Consider the following 19,723-nt stretch of genomic DNA (forward strand, 5'->3'; position numbering starts at 1 on the left):
ACTGGGTCACGGCCGGCACAAGGGAACCCTAAACCTTGCAGAAACCTTTGGGAGCCACTACGTAGAAACATTTAGCACAGCTGAAAAATAGTATCGGACATCCACTTGCAACTAGAGGCATTCTGTCAAAATATTTAGTTAAAAGCCTCAAAGAACTCTACCCAAAATGGTACTAGAGTTTGGAAACATACCACAGAAAGAGGGTGAGGTGGAAACTGGAAAGCTCTTTGAAGTAGTGCAGTATCCTAGGACTAGGGGACGCGGATTAAAAAATGATTCATAAAAGGCTTTTGCTCAGACACTGGGAACTTTGTGGAACACCCCGGAGGAGTGGTGGGTCCACATTGAGAAAGAGCCTACGCAAGTGCACGACTGCTTAGCCAAATAATCACTGGGCTGGGGTAATTCATGGGTTGATTGTTCCTGTGCACAGGGCTAATCTCAGCTCTATCAGTTATTTACTTAAAGTACAATCTGGATACTTTCATCGTGGCTCAATTGGTTCCCAAGGTTTTTGTTGGCACAGCGAAGAGGAATCTCCTGCTCTCTGCACATTCAGTTGGGTGAGAGGCTGTGCAGTCCTTTTCACAGGGACTCGCACAGGGACTAGGCAACGGTCAAGCTAATCCATTACCTGTTCACCAGGCTCAGATTAATGACAATATTACCAGTCTCACAAGTTACTGCACATCAGCTGAATTAAGGTATCTGCTGTGAGCCTGTGAAAAATGAGAGCTGGTATTAACAGAGACTTAAACGAGAAATGGGCCAACACTGCACACAGGTGACTACCGCAGCTTCCTTGCTATTGCTCCTGCTGATGCTTGTTAATGCACAGGAATTTGACCACAGATCTAAGATTCTGAAAATATCTGATGCCAGATGTGTCAAAGGAAAACATGGGGCAGTCCTAACACAAGTCGATGTGCAAAACTGTACTTCAGGGTGGAAATGCCTTTCTTTTGCCAGTTGCTGACCAGGTAATCCTGACAGCCCAAGAACTGATGGATCTAGGCAGTCTATCCCAGGCAGCATAGCTACAAATACCACTTATTACTTAAATGTTCCATAGTATATACATACTCTTACACCTGCACCCCCATCCAATCATCTAAATATCTTTTCAGCCAGAAGATCCTTGAAGTGATGGAATTATATTTCATTGCAATTAATTCATTCTTCCACTTCTGTGCAAAAAACACAGATTCCTCTCAACCTTGCAGCTTTATTTGAAAACTCTTGAACAAACTCTTGTCCTGATTCTTCCCATTACAGCTGTGTAACATCCCCAGGAGTTACAGCCTATTTTATAGGCAGCCACTAACAAGCTGTGCCCATGCTCTGCACTGAAATGACACAAAGTAGTGCAGCTGCAACTACAACTGGACCAAGATCAATCCAAGAAAAGCCAAAAGAGCAGCAAAGTGGGTTTGCAACCAGGTTGCTGAACTATAAGACTTCCAGGCAGCTTGGAGCACAGGCAGAGTGAGCTTGCAAAGGACACAGACATACTATGCCACAGAAAAAGCAAAAGAGAAGAGATCAAGCTCTTACGCCTGCCTAGCCTGCTCGATGGGATCGTAGTTGTCGAGGTAGTTGAATCGGATGGTATCTGTAGGATGCCTGTCTGATGAACGCCACGGTGGGAGCTCTTTTTTCTCCTTGCTTGTCCTCCTTCCTGGCACGGAAAGTTTTGCCTCTGGGATGTTGCTTCTTACCGGTTGCACATCAATAACTACAAACTCATCTTTTGAAGGAGTCTAATAAGAGAGATTAGAAGAAGAAAATAAATTTTAGCCTATAATGAAAATGAGATTTATTTTGCTTAACTTTAGACGTCTGAGAATTGGGTATTAACTCAAAATTAGTCTCTCCAGGCTCTATTATGGGCAGTGGACAGAAATAGGCACCCTGACAGTGCATGTCATCACCCACGTCCCAGAATCTGTATTAAGATGAGCTGAGCTGCTTTTGAGATGCGTTGGTTTCTCTCTATTGGCTGCAGAGAGAGTCTACAGGGGAGTTCAGTTAAAATTAGAGGGCTGAGTTTTGAATTCAGGGCAGAAGAAACCCACCCTTGCAGCCCCACAAACCAGGCATGGCATCAGTGAATCTCAGGAGAAAGCAATGGCTACTGAGTAATCCTCCACCTCCCCAAAATGGCCCTGCCACCTTTGAAGAAGAGAGAAAGAGAGAACACCAGGGACTATAACAGGCAGAATGGGTGCTTTTTTCCTTTCCACTAGGTAAACTGACTCTGAAGTGTCAGCAGGGGTGATGCTGGGTACCCCACGTCTGCTTATCAGATTGAGGCAAGCTATCATATGCTCTATAAACTAGGGAAAAAGAGAGGGGAACAGCCTTGACCGCTGGAGAGGGAAATTTAGAGGATTACTCCAGAACAGCCTGAAAGGATAGCAGGATGAGACCTTGGTGATTGCTTCTCCTAACCAGTGAGATTTTCACTTCCCCCCTACCAGGGGTGGATGATAGGAAAGTAGAGCGCATGGCAACACATGAGTTTAGATTCTAATTTAAAATTATATATCTTCCATTTTACTAGTGGGAGATTACAGAAGGATAAAGAGGCAAAGGGCTTAGGAACCCAACCAGCCCAGTTTTCCCACTGGCCCCAAACATCTCTAGAGGTGGTAGGTATGTACCTTTGGTCTCGTGACATGCAGCTCTTTCACCATCTCAATGTAATGTTTCTTCCAGATTCCTTGCTCAAAGGGTGTTGGAGAGAAGTTGATGTACCAGCCAAAACGTAGGCATTTCAGCATCCAGAGCTGATCCAGTTCAGACAGGTACTTCCAGTACCAGCTCACCTACGAATGCCCAGTTAGTTGAAAACCCTGGGGTTTCAAGCATCCAAGATTGCAGCTAGAAACTTCTGTGCTGTGGATGTAATTCCCCTGTGTTCTTAAACTAGTACAATTCTTCAGCACTGTTTATGCTCCATTTAAACCTTTCATTAAACCATTTAAACCATTCAAGGTCTTCATGACATGCTCAGTGCCTAAGCGTTAGCTGAGCTCCGGCACAGCATGAAATACTCCAAAAATCACAGGCCATGAGGAAAGATTTCAGCTTGTTTCGAGGAACTTCCTGCACTTCTACTCAATAACCATACAGTAGTTGGAATAAACCCTTTGTTTCCACTGAGAAAACAGCATCAATAAACTCCCCAAGACTGATAGACCCGTTCTGAACATTTTCTTCCTACTCATATTCTGCTATTATACTCCATCACACAGTCACCTTGTGTGCAATGCTTCTTCCAGCTTAAAGACAAACATCATCTATTGGCACTGCCATGCTTATAATAGCAGCTGTCCAATGATGACACAGGTAGCACTGTAAAGACCTTTTTTTCGAAGTAAGTAATTTCCTAACCTGTCTTCTCCCTGCCTGTGAATTAATAGTGTGAGCTGCATCCACATAAAACATGAAATACTGGAGAAAGATACTACAGCAAGCTGTAAACAAGCTGAGATTCTGATATATTTGTAGTATTATATGGAGTACTATGTTAGTGAGGTAATAATGTCACCAATACCTGAACTTATTCATTCAGAACTACTTTGGGCATCACCTCACAGCACTTTATCTCATGCAAACATATTTTTGGAGTCTTAGCCACTGTGCTCAAAAGCACATCTGTAACTTCTCTGCTTCTCCACATCCAACACTTTACCCTCAAGCGTTTTAAAAGATCTGTTTTTCTTAAAGCATCATGTGCAGTTCTTTGCAAGTAGCACAAGCCAATACTTCTCAAAGCAATTAATGATTCTGCACACAGTGCAAGGTACTTTAAAAGAACATGACTTTCAGAAAGTACCAGGCCTCCTTCTTGGGAAGAATCAGTCTTGTAAAGTGCCACATTTTAAATGCCTTAGAGCTCAGCATCTAAAATTACTCTTCACTTTTGTAAATCTTGGCCAATCTGGCTTAATTTAGGATCTGTGGAAGTGTTGCATTTGGTCTCATACAAGCGTCACTAAGCATTTGGCATCAAGCTGCCAAGTCAGAAGACATTCTTGCATTATGAAGAACAGCACTGGTACGTCTTTGCTGAAAAATAGTGCTGTTTCCTTTTTTTTAACTAGCTTGACCTGATTTTCTGAACCTTAGGTGTGCGTTGGTTGGCTTTTTTACCTGTGCACATCGACAGAGGCTCCGTGGGTCCAGGAAGGAAAAGATGTATAAAGAGAGGACTCTGGGAAGCCTTGTGGTAAAATCTAGAGCCTCCGTGGGGACTCGATCCTGTAGCTGCTTGGCACAGAATTTTTGCTGTGATGGGGAGCAGCGTTCCAACAGGTCCACCAGGATCCTCCGCCTCTGACCATCTGTCCACTTGTCAAACTGAAAAAAGGAGTTTCACGTTCTGAGAAACCGGAGATTCAGCTTCCTAAAATAAAGCGCACATTTAAGGCAAGGGAAAGTGCATAAGCAGCAGCTTCTGGTGACTCATTCAGGAGCAAAGCACATAGGAACTGGGAACAAATGGAGAGGCTACATGAAAAGAAACTCTGAAGCCACGTAACATGTGATTTATAATCCTCAAAGGATCCAGGATGGCCTAGTCCAGGACACACTCATGCTCACAAGACTCTTTGCTCCTGGGACCGGCTCTGAGACTTGGCTTTGCTCATGGAGAGGAGGAGACTCGGATCTGTGTTTACAGGATCAGGTCCCAAATTGCAATGAGTTCACTGCTGATTCCTCATCTATCCTGACACTTCTATGGTCCCCACTACCGCAATATTCGAGTGCCTCACAATTTGTAAAGCATTTATTCCCACAATCCCACTGCATACGAGAGAAATCCCCACTACAGAGAAGTGGAGCAAAGAGAAACTAAATCAGCTGCCCATGTCTCACAAGGAAAATCTGCAGCACAGATCCGGCGGCACGGTAACGAAGATTTTTTGCAGCGTTTCTATGCTTATGACAGGTATCTAAAGAGGAGGATTGAAACGGTTGTGGGAAGAAACGAGCCCTTAGGTAACCACACAAGCATTTATCGCTTTGCTATGATGGCAACAACAACGCTGCGTTGAGCGGAGTGGGGCAGAGCTGTGTAAACAGGGTGGGAGCAACGGTGGCGGTGGCTGGTGGTTAACTGGTGTTGATAGCAGAGGATGGAAAGGGCCCCGTCAGCAGGAATCTCCTGGGAGGAGACTGACCTCATCACCACAATCTGTGCAATCTGTCTCAAAACCTGCAAGAGCAGTCCTGGCTGCGAGGGTAGCGCAGAGTGCCAGGAGGGAGGAAATGTCGGAGGACCCGGCGTGGTTAGAGATGGCTTTCTGGAGGCGAAATAGGGATTTCGGAGAAGTCCCGCTTCATCCTGCTTCCTAGCACAGCAAGAGCAGCCTCGACCCAAACTCACCTTCTTTTCAAAGGGAAAACTGAACTGTTTGGGGAATTCCCCTGTTTGGGGAATGTTGCTTTTCCCCGTTTGTTTCTTTCTCACGCATCGGCCATCCCCAAAACACTCGGCTTTCACAGGATTGTTTCCTGAAGCCAGCTTTCCACAGCTGACAACTTGCTCTCCACAGGTCAAATCACAGCACATTCATTTTTGCATTTAACCTCAGGGCATTAGAAGTTCTTACTTAAATGTGACCTCCAAAAATTAAAAATAATATGAAAAAACACGTGTTTCTTTCAATATATTTTTTTATTTATTGTGGGTAAATGGCTTAATGTCCAATGTCCCTTCATTTCCCTTTCACGACAAAACAGACTAGAAACTCAGATTTTTTTTTATTCTCTGCTTCCCCTGCCCCAAAATCTATGGTCAAGTGGAGAACTGGCAGAATAACAGTTTAAAATATACTGTGCAGATGAAACGTAATTGAGAAGTAATTTCTTTCCAGATCATTTGAAAGAAGTCTTTGTTTCTTTCTTTATTTTTACTTCGATGTATTTAATTCCAGTACTGGAGAATAAACTCTAAGAAATAAATAGCTCTTCTCCTTCTTGCAAACACCTCTGCAAGACCTTCAAGAAGGTCAGCATGAAGAAAGGGTGGAATTGGCATTCCTGAGATCCCGGAGAGATGAAAAGCCAAATAGAAAAAAGCTCCCAAATGTCCATGCCTTTTCAGACACAAACAGCGAATTAAGGAATACACCCTTTTCCTCCCATCCCTGTTTTGCATATAACTTTCACCTCTAATGATGTTTAGCAGACTGCTAAGGAAAAACTGAAGCAGGACCTTTGGATTTAGGATTTGGAAACATGTTCCCTGAGAATAAAACCAGACGAAGGTGTACCAGAGGGGAACAGAGGAGGTTCTGCCTGTGCCCTTCTCACCCTCAGCTTGATATAAAAGGCTTTCTCTGTCACATGGGGAAGGGGAAAGCTTCTGCTGCACACACTCCCCATTCATGATCACAGCTACATCCTCTTCTCATTAAAACAAGCCACAATCACCAATTTGCAAAGATAAATTTCTCCTACATAAGTTCCAGAGACAAGGGAGTATACAGCTTACTCTCTTCCACACCAAGAGATTAAGTGAACTAATCAAAGCAAATCTAGCTTCTCTTTAGAAGGCAGAATATTTGCTCCTGTTTAACTCTTCCCATTCCGCCACGGTTTTTGCAATAAAGCAATTCCTTCCAGCATCCTCAGCCCATGCTTACACTGCAAGGGAAACTCCATTTAAATCAGCGCCACACAGTTAGGAGCATGGGAACACACAGCTTCTTCTCCACTGCATTCAGCAGCAGCCAAGTAGTTAAGTAGGCATAATTTGTCTCTTTTCCAGTATTAACAAGCATGTCCCCATCCTACATTTGGCTGCCTTTCTCCACAGTTCCTCCCCTTGCATCTGATTACAGCAACCCAACCAGTTGGACCAGATTCCCCTTTTCAAGGTGCTGCACCTTCTCTAGCCGCAGCTAGGAACACTTTTTCCCTTTTCTGTGCCTTTCCCCGAGCCCTGGCAAACAATGTCTCCCCAGGGACTGTATGACATAAGGCTACACTGGCAGTGCAGAGTGCTCAGTCCCCGCTTCTGCGATCAGTTTACAATTAATCCATGAGTGCACACACACAAATAACACAGCCTGACACTAAGGGGAGAGCCCAGGACCTCAGCGCCAAAGTACAGAGGCTCTGCCGCTTAACCTAAAGAGGCCCCTCTCCGCTGTAAGAGACAGGTTGTTTTACTGACTTGAACTAGCCACTGAAATGGGACATAATCCTCATCTCCAGCCCAGCGTATCGACGTGAGTTCACAGGGTTACAATCACACGCAGGCATCCCTGTGCTCTGCAAACGTAGGACCCAATTCGCTAGTCAACGAGGCTCTTTTGCAGAATGGCTTGCAAGTAGATGGAGATGATTCACCGAGGGAGAAGCAATTTTCCCCTCCCTCCCCAGCCATCTTCTCCCAGTCCTGATAAAGGGATTTGTTGGAGACCTGGGACCTGGGTGAGAAGAGAAGGGATGAAGCAGACAGGCACCTGATATCCATGATACACTAATCTACCCAACCAAACCCTAAACATCCCTGCCACCAAGCAGCAATGTGTCAGCAATTAGCAACTCGCCCCTAAGATCTGTTCGGTTTTGCTTTCGCTACTGTAGTTAAACGACTAAACCTGAAATTTTGCACGAGGAGACTCCTGGGAAGACTGCTGAGGAAGGCAAGCTGGCAGCCTGGTGACAAGAAGCACCCCTGAGCAGGAGCCACGGCTCCTGCACCTTGGCACCTAGCATGGGTCAGCTTCTGGGTAAAGAGGTGTCTAGAGGTGGGGGTCTGCAGTGACTAGGTGTCCTGGTTTCGGCAGGGATAGAGTTAATTTTCTTTCTAGTAGCTGGTACAGTGTTATGGTTTGGGTTCAGTATGAGAAGAATGTTGATAACACACTGATGTTTTCAGTTGGTGCTAAGTAGTGTTTAGACTAAAGTCAAGGATTTTTCAGCTTCTCATGCCCAGCCAGCAAGAAGGCTGGAGGGGCACAAGGCATTGGGAGGGGACACAGCCAGGGCAGCTGACCCAAACTGGCCAAAGGGGTATTCCATACCATGTGACGTCATGCCCAGTATATAAACTGGGGGGAGTTGGCCTGGGGTGGCATGGATCACTGCTCAAGAACTAACTGGGCATCATCAGTCAGTGAGTGGTGAGCCATTGCTTTGTGCATCACTTGTTTTGTATATTCCAACTCTTTTACTATTATTTTCATTTTTAAATTGTTATTATCATCATTATTATTTTCTTCCTTCCTGTCCTATTAAACTGTTTTTATCTCAACCCATGAGTTTTACTTTTTTTCTTTCCCGATTCTCTCCCCCATCCCACTGGATAGGGGAAAGTGAGTGAGCGGCTGCGTGGTGCTTAGTTGCTGGCTGGGGTTAAACCACGACACCAGGGATGGGGTCCAGCTGCCCAAACACCAGTGCCCTGCGTTGAGGGGTAACCTGCAAAGCCTAGAGGTGCCACTCCAAAGGTGACAATTCTCTGCAAGTCCTGCATCATATCTGCCATGGTATCTGCATATGTCCACAGTATCGTGCTCTCACCCTTCAAAACAAGGTGGCTGGATCCAAACCGTGTATTTGGCATGGTTCCTGGCCCAGGCTAATGTCCAAATTGTGTCTGAACAATGTCTAGAAGAGTGCTAGCGACCCAGGCCAAAATCGTGCCAGGGAGCATGCTAACAATTTCATAGTGTGGATGAGCAAGTTCCAGTACCTGGGAACACTCAGATCTGCTGTATGAATTATTAGCACAAGATGTAGCCCACCGGGTGAGCTGAATCACTGTCTGGGCTTCCCTGACATGTCTCCATCTCATTTGGCTGTAATGGAAGCTGAGACACTCAGATCACCTGGAGACACTGAAGTTTAGGTGTCTTAATCTACAAGTTCAACCCCAGCTTCATTGTCAACTGATTAACCTGGGTGTCAGCATGATAGCACTGAGCATTAAGGTAGAGCAAAATGCTTTTATGTTTTTTAAATTAATGGGAGGAATTTTTGGCTTGCAGAACACAGCAGAAAGGGAGGCTGAGAGGCAGAACGTCAAGGCATCTGCCCTGGGTGCAATACAGAATAAAAGCAACTAGAATAAAAAAGAAAAATTAAGAGAGAGATGTTAACCCTTTCACAGTTTAACCATCAGAAGGGTTTCAACTGAAAGACAGCAGCACAATTTCTCTTTTATATGTATCTCGATAGTATTTGGGTAAAGGAGTTGGTGTAAAGAAATTCAATGCAAATGCCTCCAGCAGGATCACAGCCTGCAAATACTCAGGTATGGGAACAGCCATGTAAGACATGCAGGCTGCTGCCACTACACACCACCACTGCTTCCACTCTGTGCAGCAATAATACTTTGTGGAACTGAGCACAATCCGAGACAGCCAAAAAATTGTAGAGGGTCCCATCGTGCATCTTGCATACTGCCCTTTGGGGCTGCCCAGCAGCGCAGAAAACAGAGAAATAAAATCCTTTTGGGTCAGCTAGCTCATTGCTTCTCAACCTGTGTTTTATGGACTACAACAGCCTGGGAGACATCAAAGATGTTCTGTGGCACAGCTGGAAAAAAAATAACTAAATGAAAATGCACATACATAGTCCCTGAATGCATGCAAATAAAATCAGGAAGCATAAAATAAACAATGAGCATCCAAAGTTTAATCTAATCTTTATTTGGCTGTAAAGGAAAACCACTGCGGCAATGCCGCACAAGGCAACCTGTTCTGCTTTCTCAGAAGGCCGGCTGGTCCTTCAGTGTAAAAAGGTTGAGAAACACTGAGCTAGTTCATCTCCTGCCGCAAGGCAGGATCCACTCTACCTAAACCATTCCTGACAAGCGTTTGTCTAACCTGTTCTCAAAAAACTCCAGCATTGGAGATTCCACCACTAACCTGTAGGCAAGCTATTCCGGCAGTGAATTATCTGTAGCATTGGATTTTTCTGGTGTCTGAATTGCGACTCCGTCATTGCAATTCAAGCCCATGATTTGTTGTCCTATCTGATGTGAACGCAGAGATCAGATCATTCTCTTCGTCTTTTTGGACATCTTTTGTGTGTCACTGGAAAGATATTATTAGGTCTTTTCTCCATCTTCCCTACAGTAAAAGGATTGTTTTCATATTTTCTGGACCTGAGACTGTTTTCACATATGACTTGTTCTCAGAAGTATGTCCAATTGATCCTCTGCTTTCTCAAAATGCAGGGACCAGAAGTGGGGATGGCTCTGCCTTTCAGACAGCTGTTTGGGATATTTCCCTTTACTACAATTATAAGACACTGTCAGCTTATATTCAGTTTGTGATCCACCATAATTCCCAGCTATTTTTATGCAGAACTGCTGCATACTTGGCTTTTCTCAGATCTGCAGTTTTTGTAAATGTCATTCTTACATGCAGCACTTTTTACTCGTCCTCATCAAACTGCAGATCATTTCATTCTGATTTCCAATCTCCAAAGTTCATTAAAACCCTTCAAGCCTGGTGTCACCTGCAGATGAGTATATACTTTCCATTCTATCACCCAGATACTACTGAAAATACTTAACAGTTCTGGACTTAGGACAGACTTCAGCCTTCCAGTTTCATAATAAAGCATTTCCAACTACACTGAATACGGGTTCCCAGCCATACAAACCCATCCTTCAGCAGTTTCATCTGGTCCGTACTTCCTGAGAGGGCTTTGAGAAGGTCATGTGAATCAATGTAAAAACTCCTGCCCAGAGCACTGTGATTTCTTGACACAGTTTCTCTCAAACTCAGAGTGCTCTAGGCTTTGCATACCAGATATTATAATGCCACAGGCTTTGAAGGGAGTTAAGAGCAGCTTTTGTGCTTTCTGCACCCATTTCATTGGTATGATGAATGACAGAAGTGCAAGGAGAATTAGCTCTGAAGGAGCATGATGAGAGCTACTGATCTAGTGTCATATGAAGGGTCAGAAATTTAACCTTTCAGAAGATGATTCAGCACTCTTATATGTGTTTGCAGGAAGGTTGTTTCCAGATTTTGGCTCTTTCAGTGGGGGTTCTAATGAAAACATTTTTGCCCTTTTGCCGGTATATCCCATGGGCATTTTAAAACATCCAACAATCTTCAAGAGACAGGTTTTAGGTCTATCATGCTATTCATGACTATCATGCTAAAAGGTGTTTTTTGAACAATAATCATTCAACTATTTTGTTTCCTTGGTGTCCATGAAATTCTTTATTATAAAAATGCATGCATGTCAACAAGTTATGGAAAGCATATTTCTTATAAAGATGAATAATCCTCATCAGTTTAAAATCAAAATACTTGTCTGTAAAGACCAGTTCATATGCAAAAAAATTTCCATGAGTGACCTATTAGGCATAAAGAATAAGTGTCAAATAAAGTTACTGTGCAAATACTCTTTATCAAAGAGTGCTGACAAGGAGCATCATTTCTGTATTTCTGTTTAGCTTGTGTATCATACGTGACCGTGTAACTGGTTCTTTGGTTCCATTTATAAAGATGTGCACAAGGATCAACCATACAGTTACTACTGAGCCACATTAATACATTCAGCTGAATTCACTCATTTATTGCAACAAAGTCCCTGAGTCTGTATTCCTGCTTGCATAGGAGACTGAGCAGATTACGGCTGCTTTCCCAGAATGGCCTTTAAATAGATTTTGCCGTATAAAAGAGAAAGCACAATGCGATATTTAAGGGGTGAGCTTAGGACTAGGGCAAATCTTGTGCCATTGCATGCTCTGCCATCAGCTTCCTGGGTAGGTCAATTAGAGTTGTATTCCTTTCAAGCAGCCAGCTATGTCTCCCTTCATAGGCTATGGAAAGAAACAGACATCTCTAGAGGGCTGATCTTTCATCCTACATTAAGTGAGATTAATTACCCTCTGGAAGTACTGCTTTCTCTCTGTTGACTCTACAAGGAGCCTGTGATGACCAGACCAGCCAGGCTTAAATATTATGTTTCAGACATACACACCCAGCCAGAGAAACCCCATCCCGAATGCCTAACTTGCGGTCATTTGTGGTTGGGGCAGACAAATTCTATCTCATATCTTTCTGTGCCTCATTTTCTCATCTGCAAAACAGGGTGACAGCACTTTCCTTTCTCATGTTGGAGCTGTGAAGATAATGACAGCAAGAAATTGTGAGGTGCTCAATGATTACAGTATTAGGAGCCACATGTGTGCACTTGCTAGATAACATGTCGTTTATTACAGGTTTCAAAGACCTGCTAGCAGGCAATGGTAATACCTAAACATCCAGTATCTTCTTTGAAGTCTTGACAGACTTTTCCCAGGGTTTCTTATCCCATTTCAGATCATTCTGATGATGGAATCTGATTTCCCAAGTTCAGAGCTTACAGAATGTGGGCACTGAGGGAATTTACACCTTTACCTTCCTCATAAGTAGAGCAGTTACAGCTCACTTTCACATCAAGAAAATGAATCCCTTTTTCAAAATAGGATAGGTTTTACATTCGCATTATAGTAATCTCTTGATCAGTTCAGAAATCTAGCTGTATTTGAATATATATTTAAAGAGAAAAGTTTACCCATTTTCCAAGTAGGGCTCTTCTTTCTTCAAATACCTATAAAACAAACACACACAAATAAAACTGAATATTTAAAGGGGATTCCATATGTCCTAAGAGAAATATAGCTTGAAATACAATCTACAAAATATAAACAGAATCACTGAATGGAAGAGTTTGGAAGAAACCTGTGGAGATCTTTTAGCCCAAACTCCCTGCTAGGGTCAACTAAAGCAGGTTGCTCAGGGCTGTGTCCAGACGGGTTTTGAATATCTTCTTGGATGGAGACTCCACAACCTCTGTGGCAACTTGTTACAGTGTGTGACCATCCTCCCAGTAAGAACATTTTTTCTAATGTTTAAATGGAATTTCCTGTATTTCAATTTGTGGCTATTGCCTTGCCTTTTCACTGGATGCCACCAAGAAGAGTGTGGCCCTGTCTTCTTTACTCCCTCCCACCAGATATCTATACACATTGATAATGTCCTCCATGAGCCTCTCTTCTCTAGGCTGAACAACCTCAGATCTCTCAACCCTTCCCTATACATCAGGTTCTCCAATTCCTTAATAATTTTTGCAGCCCTATGCTGGCTTTGTTCCAGTAAGTCCATGTCTGTCTTGTACTGGGGAGCCCAGAAACAGACACAGCATTCCCGATCTGTCCTCACCGGTGCTGAGTAGAGGGGAAGGATCACCTCCCTTGACCTGCCACCTACACTCTTCCTAATGTAGCCCAGGATGATGGTGGCTGCCTTCGCTGGCTCATGGTCAACTTGGTATACACCAGGACCCCCAGGTCATTCTTTCCTATGCTGCTTTCCAGACAGTCAGTCCATTTCTCCAGCCTGTCAAGGTCCCTCTTAATCACTGGAACAACCTGCTCAGGGACATTGTAGGGTCCCCATTGCTTGAGGTTTTCAAGACGCAATTGGACGGGAGGCTAGATAATCTCATCTAGCCTCCCTTTCCCACGAAAGCCTGGACCATATGATCTTTTCAGGTCCCTTCCAACCTGGGCTGTTCTATGATTCTATGATTTATGAGAGCACAAACACCTGGGCTATCAACTACTCCTCCCAATTCTGTATCGCCTACAAACTTGCTGAGGGTGCACTCTGCCCCATCATCCAAGTTGTTAATGAAGATTTAAAATGATCCTAGCCCCAGTGTCGACTCCTGGCGTACTCCACTAGTGACTGGCCTCCAGCTGAACTTCATGCTGCTGATCACAATCCTTTGAGGCCAGTAAGTCAGTCAGTTTTCAATCCACCTCACTCTCCATTTGTACTTCCTCAGCTTGTCTATGAGGATGTTATGGAAGAGACTATTGAAAGCCTTACTAAAGTCTGAAAATCAATCAGTTGTCCTGGACCTCTGTTCTCTCCAGGACCACATCCCATGTGATTCTTCCACATAGATCCCTGAAGAGGTCAAAGTCTGCTCTCCTGAAGTCGAGGGTTGTGATCCTGCTATTTGTCTTGCTCTTTCCTCTCAGTATCCTGAACTCCATCATCTCCTGTTCACTGCTGCCAGCATTGCCCCTGACCTTCACATCCCCAACCAGTCCTTCCCTCTTTGTAAGTATGAGGTCCAGCAGAACATCTTCCCTTGTTGGTTCTTTGATGACCTGTGTCAGGAAGTTATATCATCAATGCACTCCTGAAACCGCCTGGATTGCATGTTGCCCTGCTGTGTTGCCCTTCCAGCAGATATTGGGGTGGTTAAAGTTCCCCGTGAGGACCAAGGCATGTGAACATGAGGCTTCTTTCAGTTGTCTGAGGAAGGCCTCATCTGCTTCTTCCTGATCTTCTTCAACTCTACAGGCTGGTTCCTGTGGAAGGTTCCTTTCACTGAATAAGACTCCCTAAAGTTCAAGGGCTATGTGTGCACAACTTTGACAGCTCTGCAGACTTGCTGCAATGTGCTGCCTCTCATCTCCAGCTCCCTTCTTTGTAGCTGCTGCACACACGATGTGCCAACATAGCACTCTGCTCTCTTGGGCATACAGTGATGTGTGGTGCGTCACGTGCTTTGGTGAGACCAGAGGCTGGGCTTCCCACCTCTTTATTTTAGAAATTTCAGTTCTCCTGAGTTGGAGACATTGGGTGCCTGAAATGTCCTGGAATGGATACTGGATACAACATTGGTAGCTATCACACAGTGCTGGTGATAGCTTCAATCTTAACACAGCCAGACCATTAGGAGTAAGATAGTAAGACCAGTCTTCGTTCCCTGGCCAGTTTACAGTGACAACTAATCATAGAATCATAGAATGGTTTGGGTTGGAAGGGACCTTAAAGATCATCTAGTTCCAACCGCCCCCGCCACGGGCAGGGACACCTTCCACTAGACCAGGTTGCTCAAAGCCCTGTCCAACCTGGCCTTGAACACTTCCAGGGATGGGGCATCCACAATCTCTCCGGGCAACCTGTGTCAGTGCCTCATCACCCTCACAGTGAAGAACTTCTTCCTTACATCTGATCTAAATCTACCCTCTTTCAGATTAAAGCCATTACCCCTTGTCCTGTCACTACATGCCCTTGTAGAAGTCCCTCTCTGGCTTTCCTGTAGGCCCCCTTTAGGTACTGGAAGGCCACTATAAGGTCTGCCTGGAGCCTTCTCCGGGCTGAACAACACCAACTTTTTCAGCCTGTCTTCATAGGATAGGTGCTCCAGCCCTCTGATCATCTTCGTGGCCCTCTGGACTCACTCCAACAGGTCCATGTCCTAACAAGAAGGATGATCGGTATCAAAATACAGCAGAGGATTTATGATGTTCACCATTATCCATAGGGAGCTAGACCTGAAAGCACTAGCATGTAGCTTCCCACTACCACAAAACTGCCTTCTGTACTGAGGATTGTGACCTGGGAAGTCAGGAAATGCTGTAGATGATTCTTCCAGAAGACAGATCAAAGAGGAAAAAGCCCAGCTTATAACTGCACATAAAACCAGCTATTAACCACAACTAGGAAAACATACTTGATCATTATAAACTCCAAACATGTTACTGCTATGACAGTCTGCAAAGGTTCCTGCAGAGAAAGACATTATCAGTGCTGATGTCTGGTACAGCAGTTGACAGCATTAGCTCTGTCTCTCTCAGCAGGAGTGTCTCTTGCGAGGGGTGAAAAATGACATTTCTTTTATTTGTATGTTGACAGTTATTATTTGCTTTATTTGCATGTGGGACACTTGGCAAAGTAAGAAAAAAAACCCTAACAAGCTGAACTTGGAAGAGGATTTGCCACAAGCAAGTGATGAATAGTCAAAGATCTAAGTTTGGGGTTGGATAATTCAAGTGAAGCAGGGAGCTATTTATATAACTGAAAGCAATGTTAATGGTCTTTGATCAAAGAAAGACACGTACTTGCTTTCAGCAATCTTGGAGATACATCTGAGCCAACTCTGACAGAGAGTTCTGCCTACTCCAGGCACTTGGAAGCATTAATTAGCAACAGAATGGCCCAAAATAGGTGTAATCATCCACTGCCTTAATCAAGCCCATGTTTACTGTCCTCTCCTCCAAGGCCTTAGAGTTATACCTATAGTGTGCCTAAGGTGGCTGGCTTTGGACACAGCCTGAGGCCGAGGTTGCTCCTGAGATCTGCCATCTCACATCCATGTCTTCAGGTGGTTTTAAATAAGCTGAAGTTCAAGGCTGTTTGGCAAATCCCTCCACACTTTGCTGCAAATGCCACTGGGGACTCTTCTACCCAACACCTGAATTACTGCCCAGCAGAGGGCAAATCATCTCCCAACTTCCAGTCCCTCCTTAAAGGCAGCACAGCCCTGTACTCAGCAGGACTGATGCTGAAGTCTGTCCAGTTTTGCTGCGGGCGAGGAGGCTATCCCGTCTCCTACCCTTACTTCATCCCTAACTGTAGCACAACCTTGGCATATCTAAGACTCCACCTCTGGTTTTCTGACCATGAATGCTGCATAATTTGAGGTTTCCTAATTCTGGCTTCTTGACTTTGGTCTGTCCCTGATGGTGATCCTGGCTTTAAAACAACCATGACTGCTCATGTCCCAGTAGTAACACCCTGGATAGTCTTTTCTGTTCTAACAGCTGTTGTAAAGGCAGAAAACCATAGATGGAGGCAGCAGGAGTCAGGATCTACAACAAGCAGGAGAGAGCTGGGTCCTACCAACAATGCAGACATCTGTACTCCTGAGCATGTTTGAAAATCCAGGGAAATCTACAGGAACTACTAATGGAGTACCCCCAGGATTACCCAAAATTAGACAGGTAGCGAATTTATGCTACTAACTGTTCTTGGGTCTGCTCCTAACAATGGTTTAGTTGGAGGTTAAATGCTTCTGCCCTGGATCAGCTCTGAATTCCCACCACTCCTGCCCCTCATTGCCTACTCTACTAACAAGTACATTTTTTATGCATCTGTTCTCCTTACGCTTTCACCTTCTCACTGTTTTTCACATACACTCTATCTATAAATTCTTTTCTCTCTTCATGCTTTCTCTTAACTCGAGTGAAGAAATGAGCAGAGATATGATTGTATGAAAATGGCACCTTGTCACTGACTAGCTCCCTATATATATCAATTGGACTATCTCCTGATTTCAGCTGCCAGCAATATTTTTGTTGCAACTATTTTTTTTTTCTGCTAACACTGCAGAGCAGTATAGTGATATACGAAAAGGAGTTTCAGGCAGGTCAATGCTTTAAAACCTGGATCAGAAACAAGCAAACACTTTTTATCATGAATTTCATCACTGAGCACAGGTCTGGGAGCTTATGGTATGTTCTTTCCTACCTGGAACATCTTTAAGCGTTGGAGTATACAAAAATCCAATATGAGCTCCTAAAAGTTTTGCTGCAGCCCAATGCAACATGAGACTGCCTAAGGAGCAGAGGAGTAAGAAGGTGGGAAAGGGTGGTTTTACCCACATACTTATTTCTAATTAGATCATACTTTATTGCATAGTGATGTGCATCTGTAAAAATATGTTTTAAAGGGTGTAGGAAACAGACATTAAAATGATTCAAAGGCTGGAGAATATGCCAGATTGAAAGGACTTCAAAGAGCTCAATCTGTTTAGTTTATCAAAAAAAGTTCAAGTGTTGGCTTGAAGCAGGGTAAAAGTCCTTCCACAAGGAAAAAGTACTGGTTACAGAAGAGTTTAATAAGCTAGTAGGGGAAGATTTAAACGATGGAAGCTAATGCTAGAGGTATTCAGACAGGAGACAAGGTTTCATCTTTTCATGGTATAGGGGATTAATCATGTGAAAAATTATTAGGGAAGTGATGAAATTCTCATTTCATAAGGAATGAAGGTCCTTAACTCCAAAGGAAGTCTGGATATCTTCGTGGAAGATGTATTTTAGCCAAATTCTAGTTAGTGAGCTCAAGACTGGGAGAACTGTGTGAAACAAAAGGGCTCAAGAAATCCAGGAAGCCAGCCTACATGATGTAATGGGCCTCTCTGGATTAAATTCTATGAATCATCAACAGAAATTTAAACTGAATTCTGAGGGAGGAATAAGCTTCTGGTGATACATGAGCCAAAAAAACCTCAGTTATGTTAGCAGTTCCCAGATATAGTATACAGAGTGGGAGGTTAGGAAATGCATCTCGTTATTTATAAATTGAGTGCATCATTTCAGTTTCCAAAATACCAAGCTAGGCTCATCACTGCCAGGCTTCGCAGAGAAGTGAGAGCATGGGTACTAAGGTCTCTCCTACGAGCTGAGGTGGAGCACTCTGGCCACTCAGAAACTTACGCTGACACTCAGTTTGCTCTGGGGTTAACTGAAGTCTTCTGGTGCAGAAAAAGAATTATTTGGTAACTTTCACTAATAAATGAATACACATTTTTTGTTTAAAAACAACTGATTTGGCAAAATAACAGTACTTGAACTAAATACTTGCATGCTTTAAACAATGTACATTAGAACTTTCCATTTTTACCTAACAATTTTTATATATATGTATACATAATAAAGACTGTATGTGTGTTTGATATATGCATACTTCTAATAGTAAACACAATTTTTAAGTTTTTATTCCATTACTCATGACCTACACAGGCAAAAACATAAGTTAAATTTTTCTAGGACTTGAGAATTTGTGAAGTGAACCTGAGAATTTGTCTTGGGATTTGAGAATATTCAAAACTGACTGGACAAGATCCTGAGCAAATGCTCCAGCTGACTTTGCCTTCAGAGTTTGGACTAGATGATCTCCGTAAGTCCCTTCTAATCTCAACAATTCTGTGATTCTATGAATTTCACCCATTTGCATGGAACTTGCCTTGTCATTCATGAGTTGATGGTTCAGTGGAGTCCATGTGCTCATCTTGGTCTGTAGCTTGGGGCCATCCATGTTTCTAGGAGGTGCAAATGCCATAGATACAGGAGATGGTGGGTCCTCTGACGGCTCGGTCAGCACGGCTGGCTACAACAATTGAACAGAACAAAGACCAACATTATCTCTGTGCTACTCCATTACAGTATGTTAGTGAAAAGCAAATAATTTTCAGAAGGAATCCAACGATTTCATAGCATAGCAATGATACAAGTAAAATTATTTGGAAGTCAGTTAGAGTAAGGCCTTTTATTTTATGTACCCACAGTAACCATGATAGTAAAGGCCAGATTTCCTGCCACTAACATCATATAAATAATTAAGAGTTAAGCAGTTCTTCCCCATCACAAATGTTATTGAATATGCCTTTGATTTTTGCTGCATGAATGATCACAAGAGGATATATGCAGCAAGCTAGAAAATACACAAAATTTCTCTTTCCAGTTGTTGGCACTGACAGTTGGAGATAACTTGGGCATCTACTTAAGTGACACTAGCTAGGTTTTTACTGATTTTGGTGGGCATAGAATCATAGAATTGTTTAGGTTGGAAAAGACCTTTAAGATCATCAAGTCCAACCGTTAACCTAGCACTGCCAAGTCCACCACTAAACCATGTCCCTGAGCACCACATCTACACGTCTTTTAAATGCCCCCAGGGATGGTGACTCCACCACTTCCCTGGGCAGCCTGTTCCAGTGCTTGATAACCTTTTCCATGAAGACATTCTTCCTAATATCCAATCTAAACCTCCCCTGGCACAACTTGAGGCTGTTTCCTCTTGTCCTATCACTTGTTACTTGGGAAAAAAGACTGACCCCCACCTGGCTACAACCTCCTTTCAGGTAGTTGTAGAGAGCGATAAGGTCT

The 19,723-nt window shown here is 43.5% G+C and overlaps 1 protein-coding gene across 3 annotated transcripts in view; it reads right to left on the reverse strand.

The window, feature by feature from the left end:
* The window catches only part of FBXO16 (F-box protein 16), a 41,490-nt gene that overhangs the window by 14,211 nt on the left and 7,556 nt on the right, over window positions 1-19,723 (reverse strand). For 2 of the 3 annotated variants that reach the window (XM_030037869.1, XM_030037870.1), the window contains 5 exons: window positions 18,801-18,944; window positions 12,547-12,582; window positions 4,159-4,365; window positions 2,664-2,828; window positions 1,555-1,760 (listed from right to left, as the gene is read on the reverse strand). In XM_030037869.1, the coding sequence (XP_029893729.1) occupies window positions 1,555-1,760; window positions 2,664-2,828; window positions 4,159-4,365; window positions 12,547-12,582; window positions 18,801-18,896 (710 nt within the window). In that variant the 5' untranslated portion in view covers window positions 18,897-18,944. Of the gene's footprint in view, window positions 1-1,554; window positions 1,761-2,663; window positions 2,829-4,158; window positions 4,366-12,546; window positions 12,583-18,800; window positions 18,947-19,723 lie in introns of all 3 variants that reach the window. The other variant, XM_030037871.1, reaches the window with a different exon arrangement.

This window comes from Aquila chrysaetos, chromosome 15, assembly GCF_900496995.4.
Source record: "Aquila chrysaetos chrysaetos chromosome 15, bAquChr1.4, whole genome shotgun sequence".
Classification (NCBI taxonomy): Eukaryota; Metazoa; Chordata; class Aves; order Accipitriformes; family Accipitridae; genus Aquila; species Aquila chrysaetos.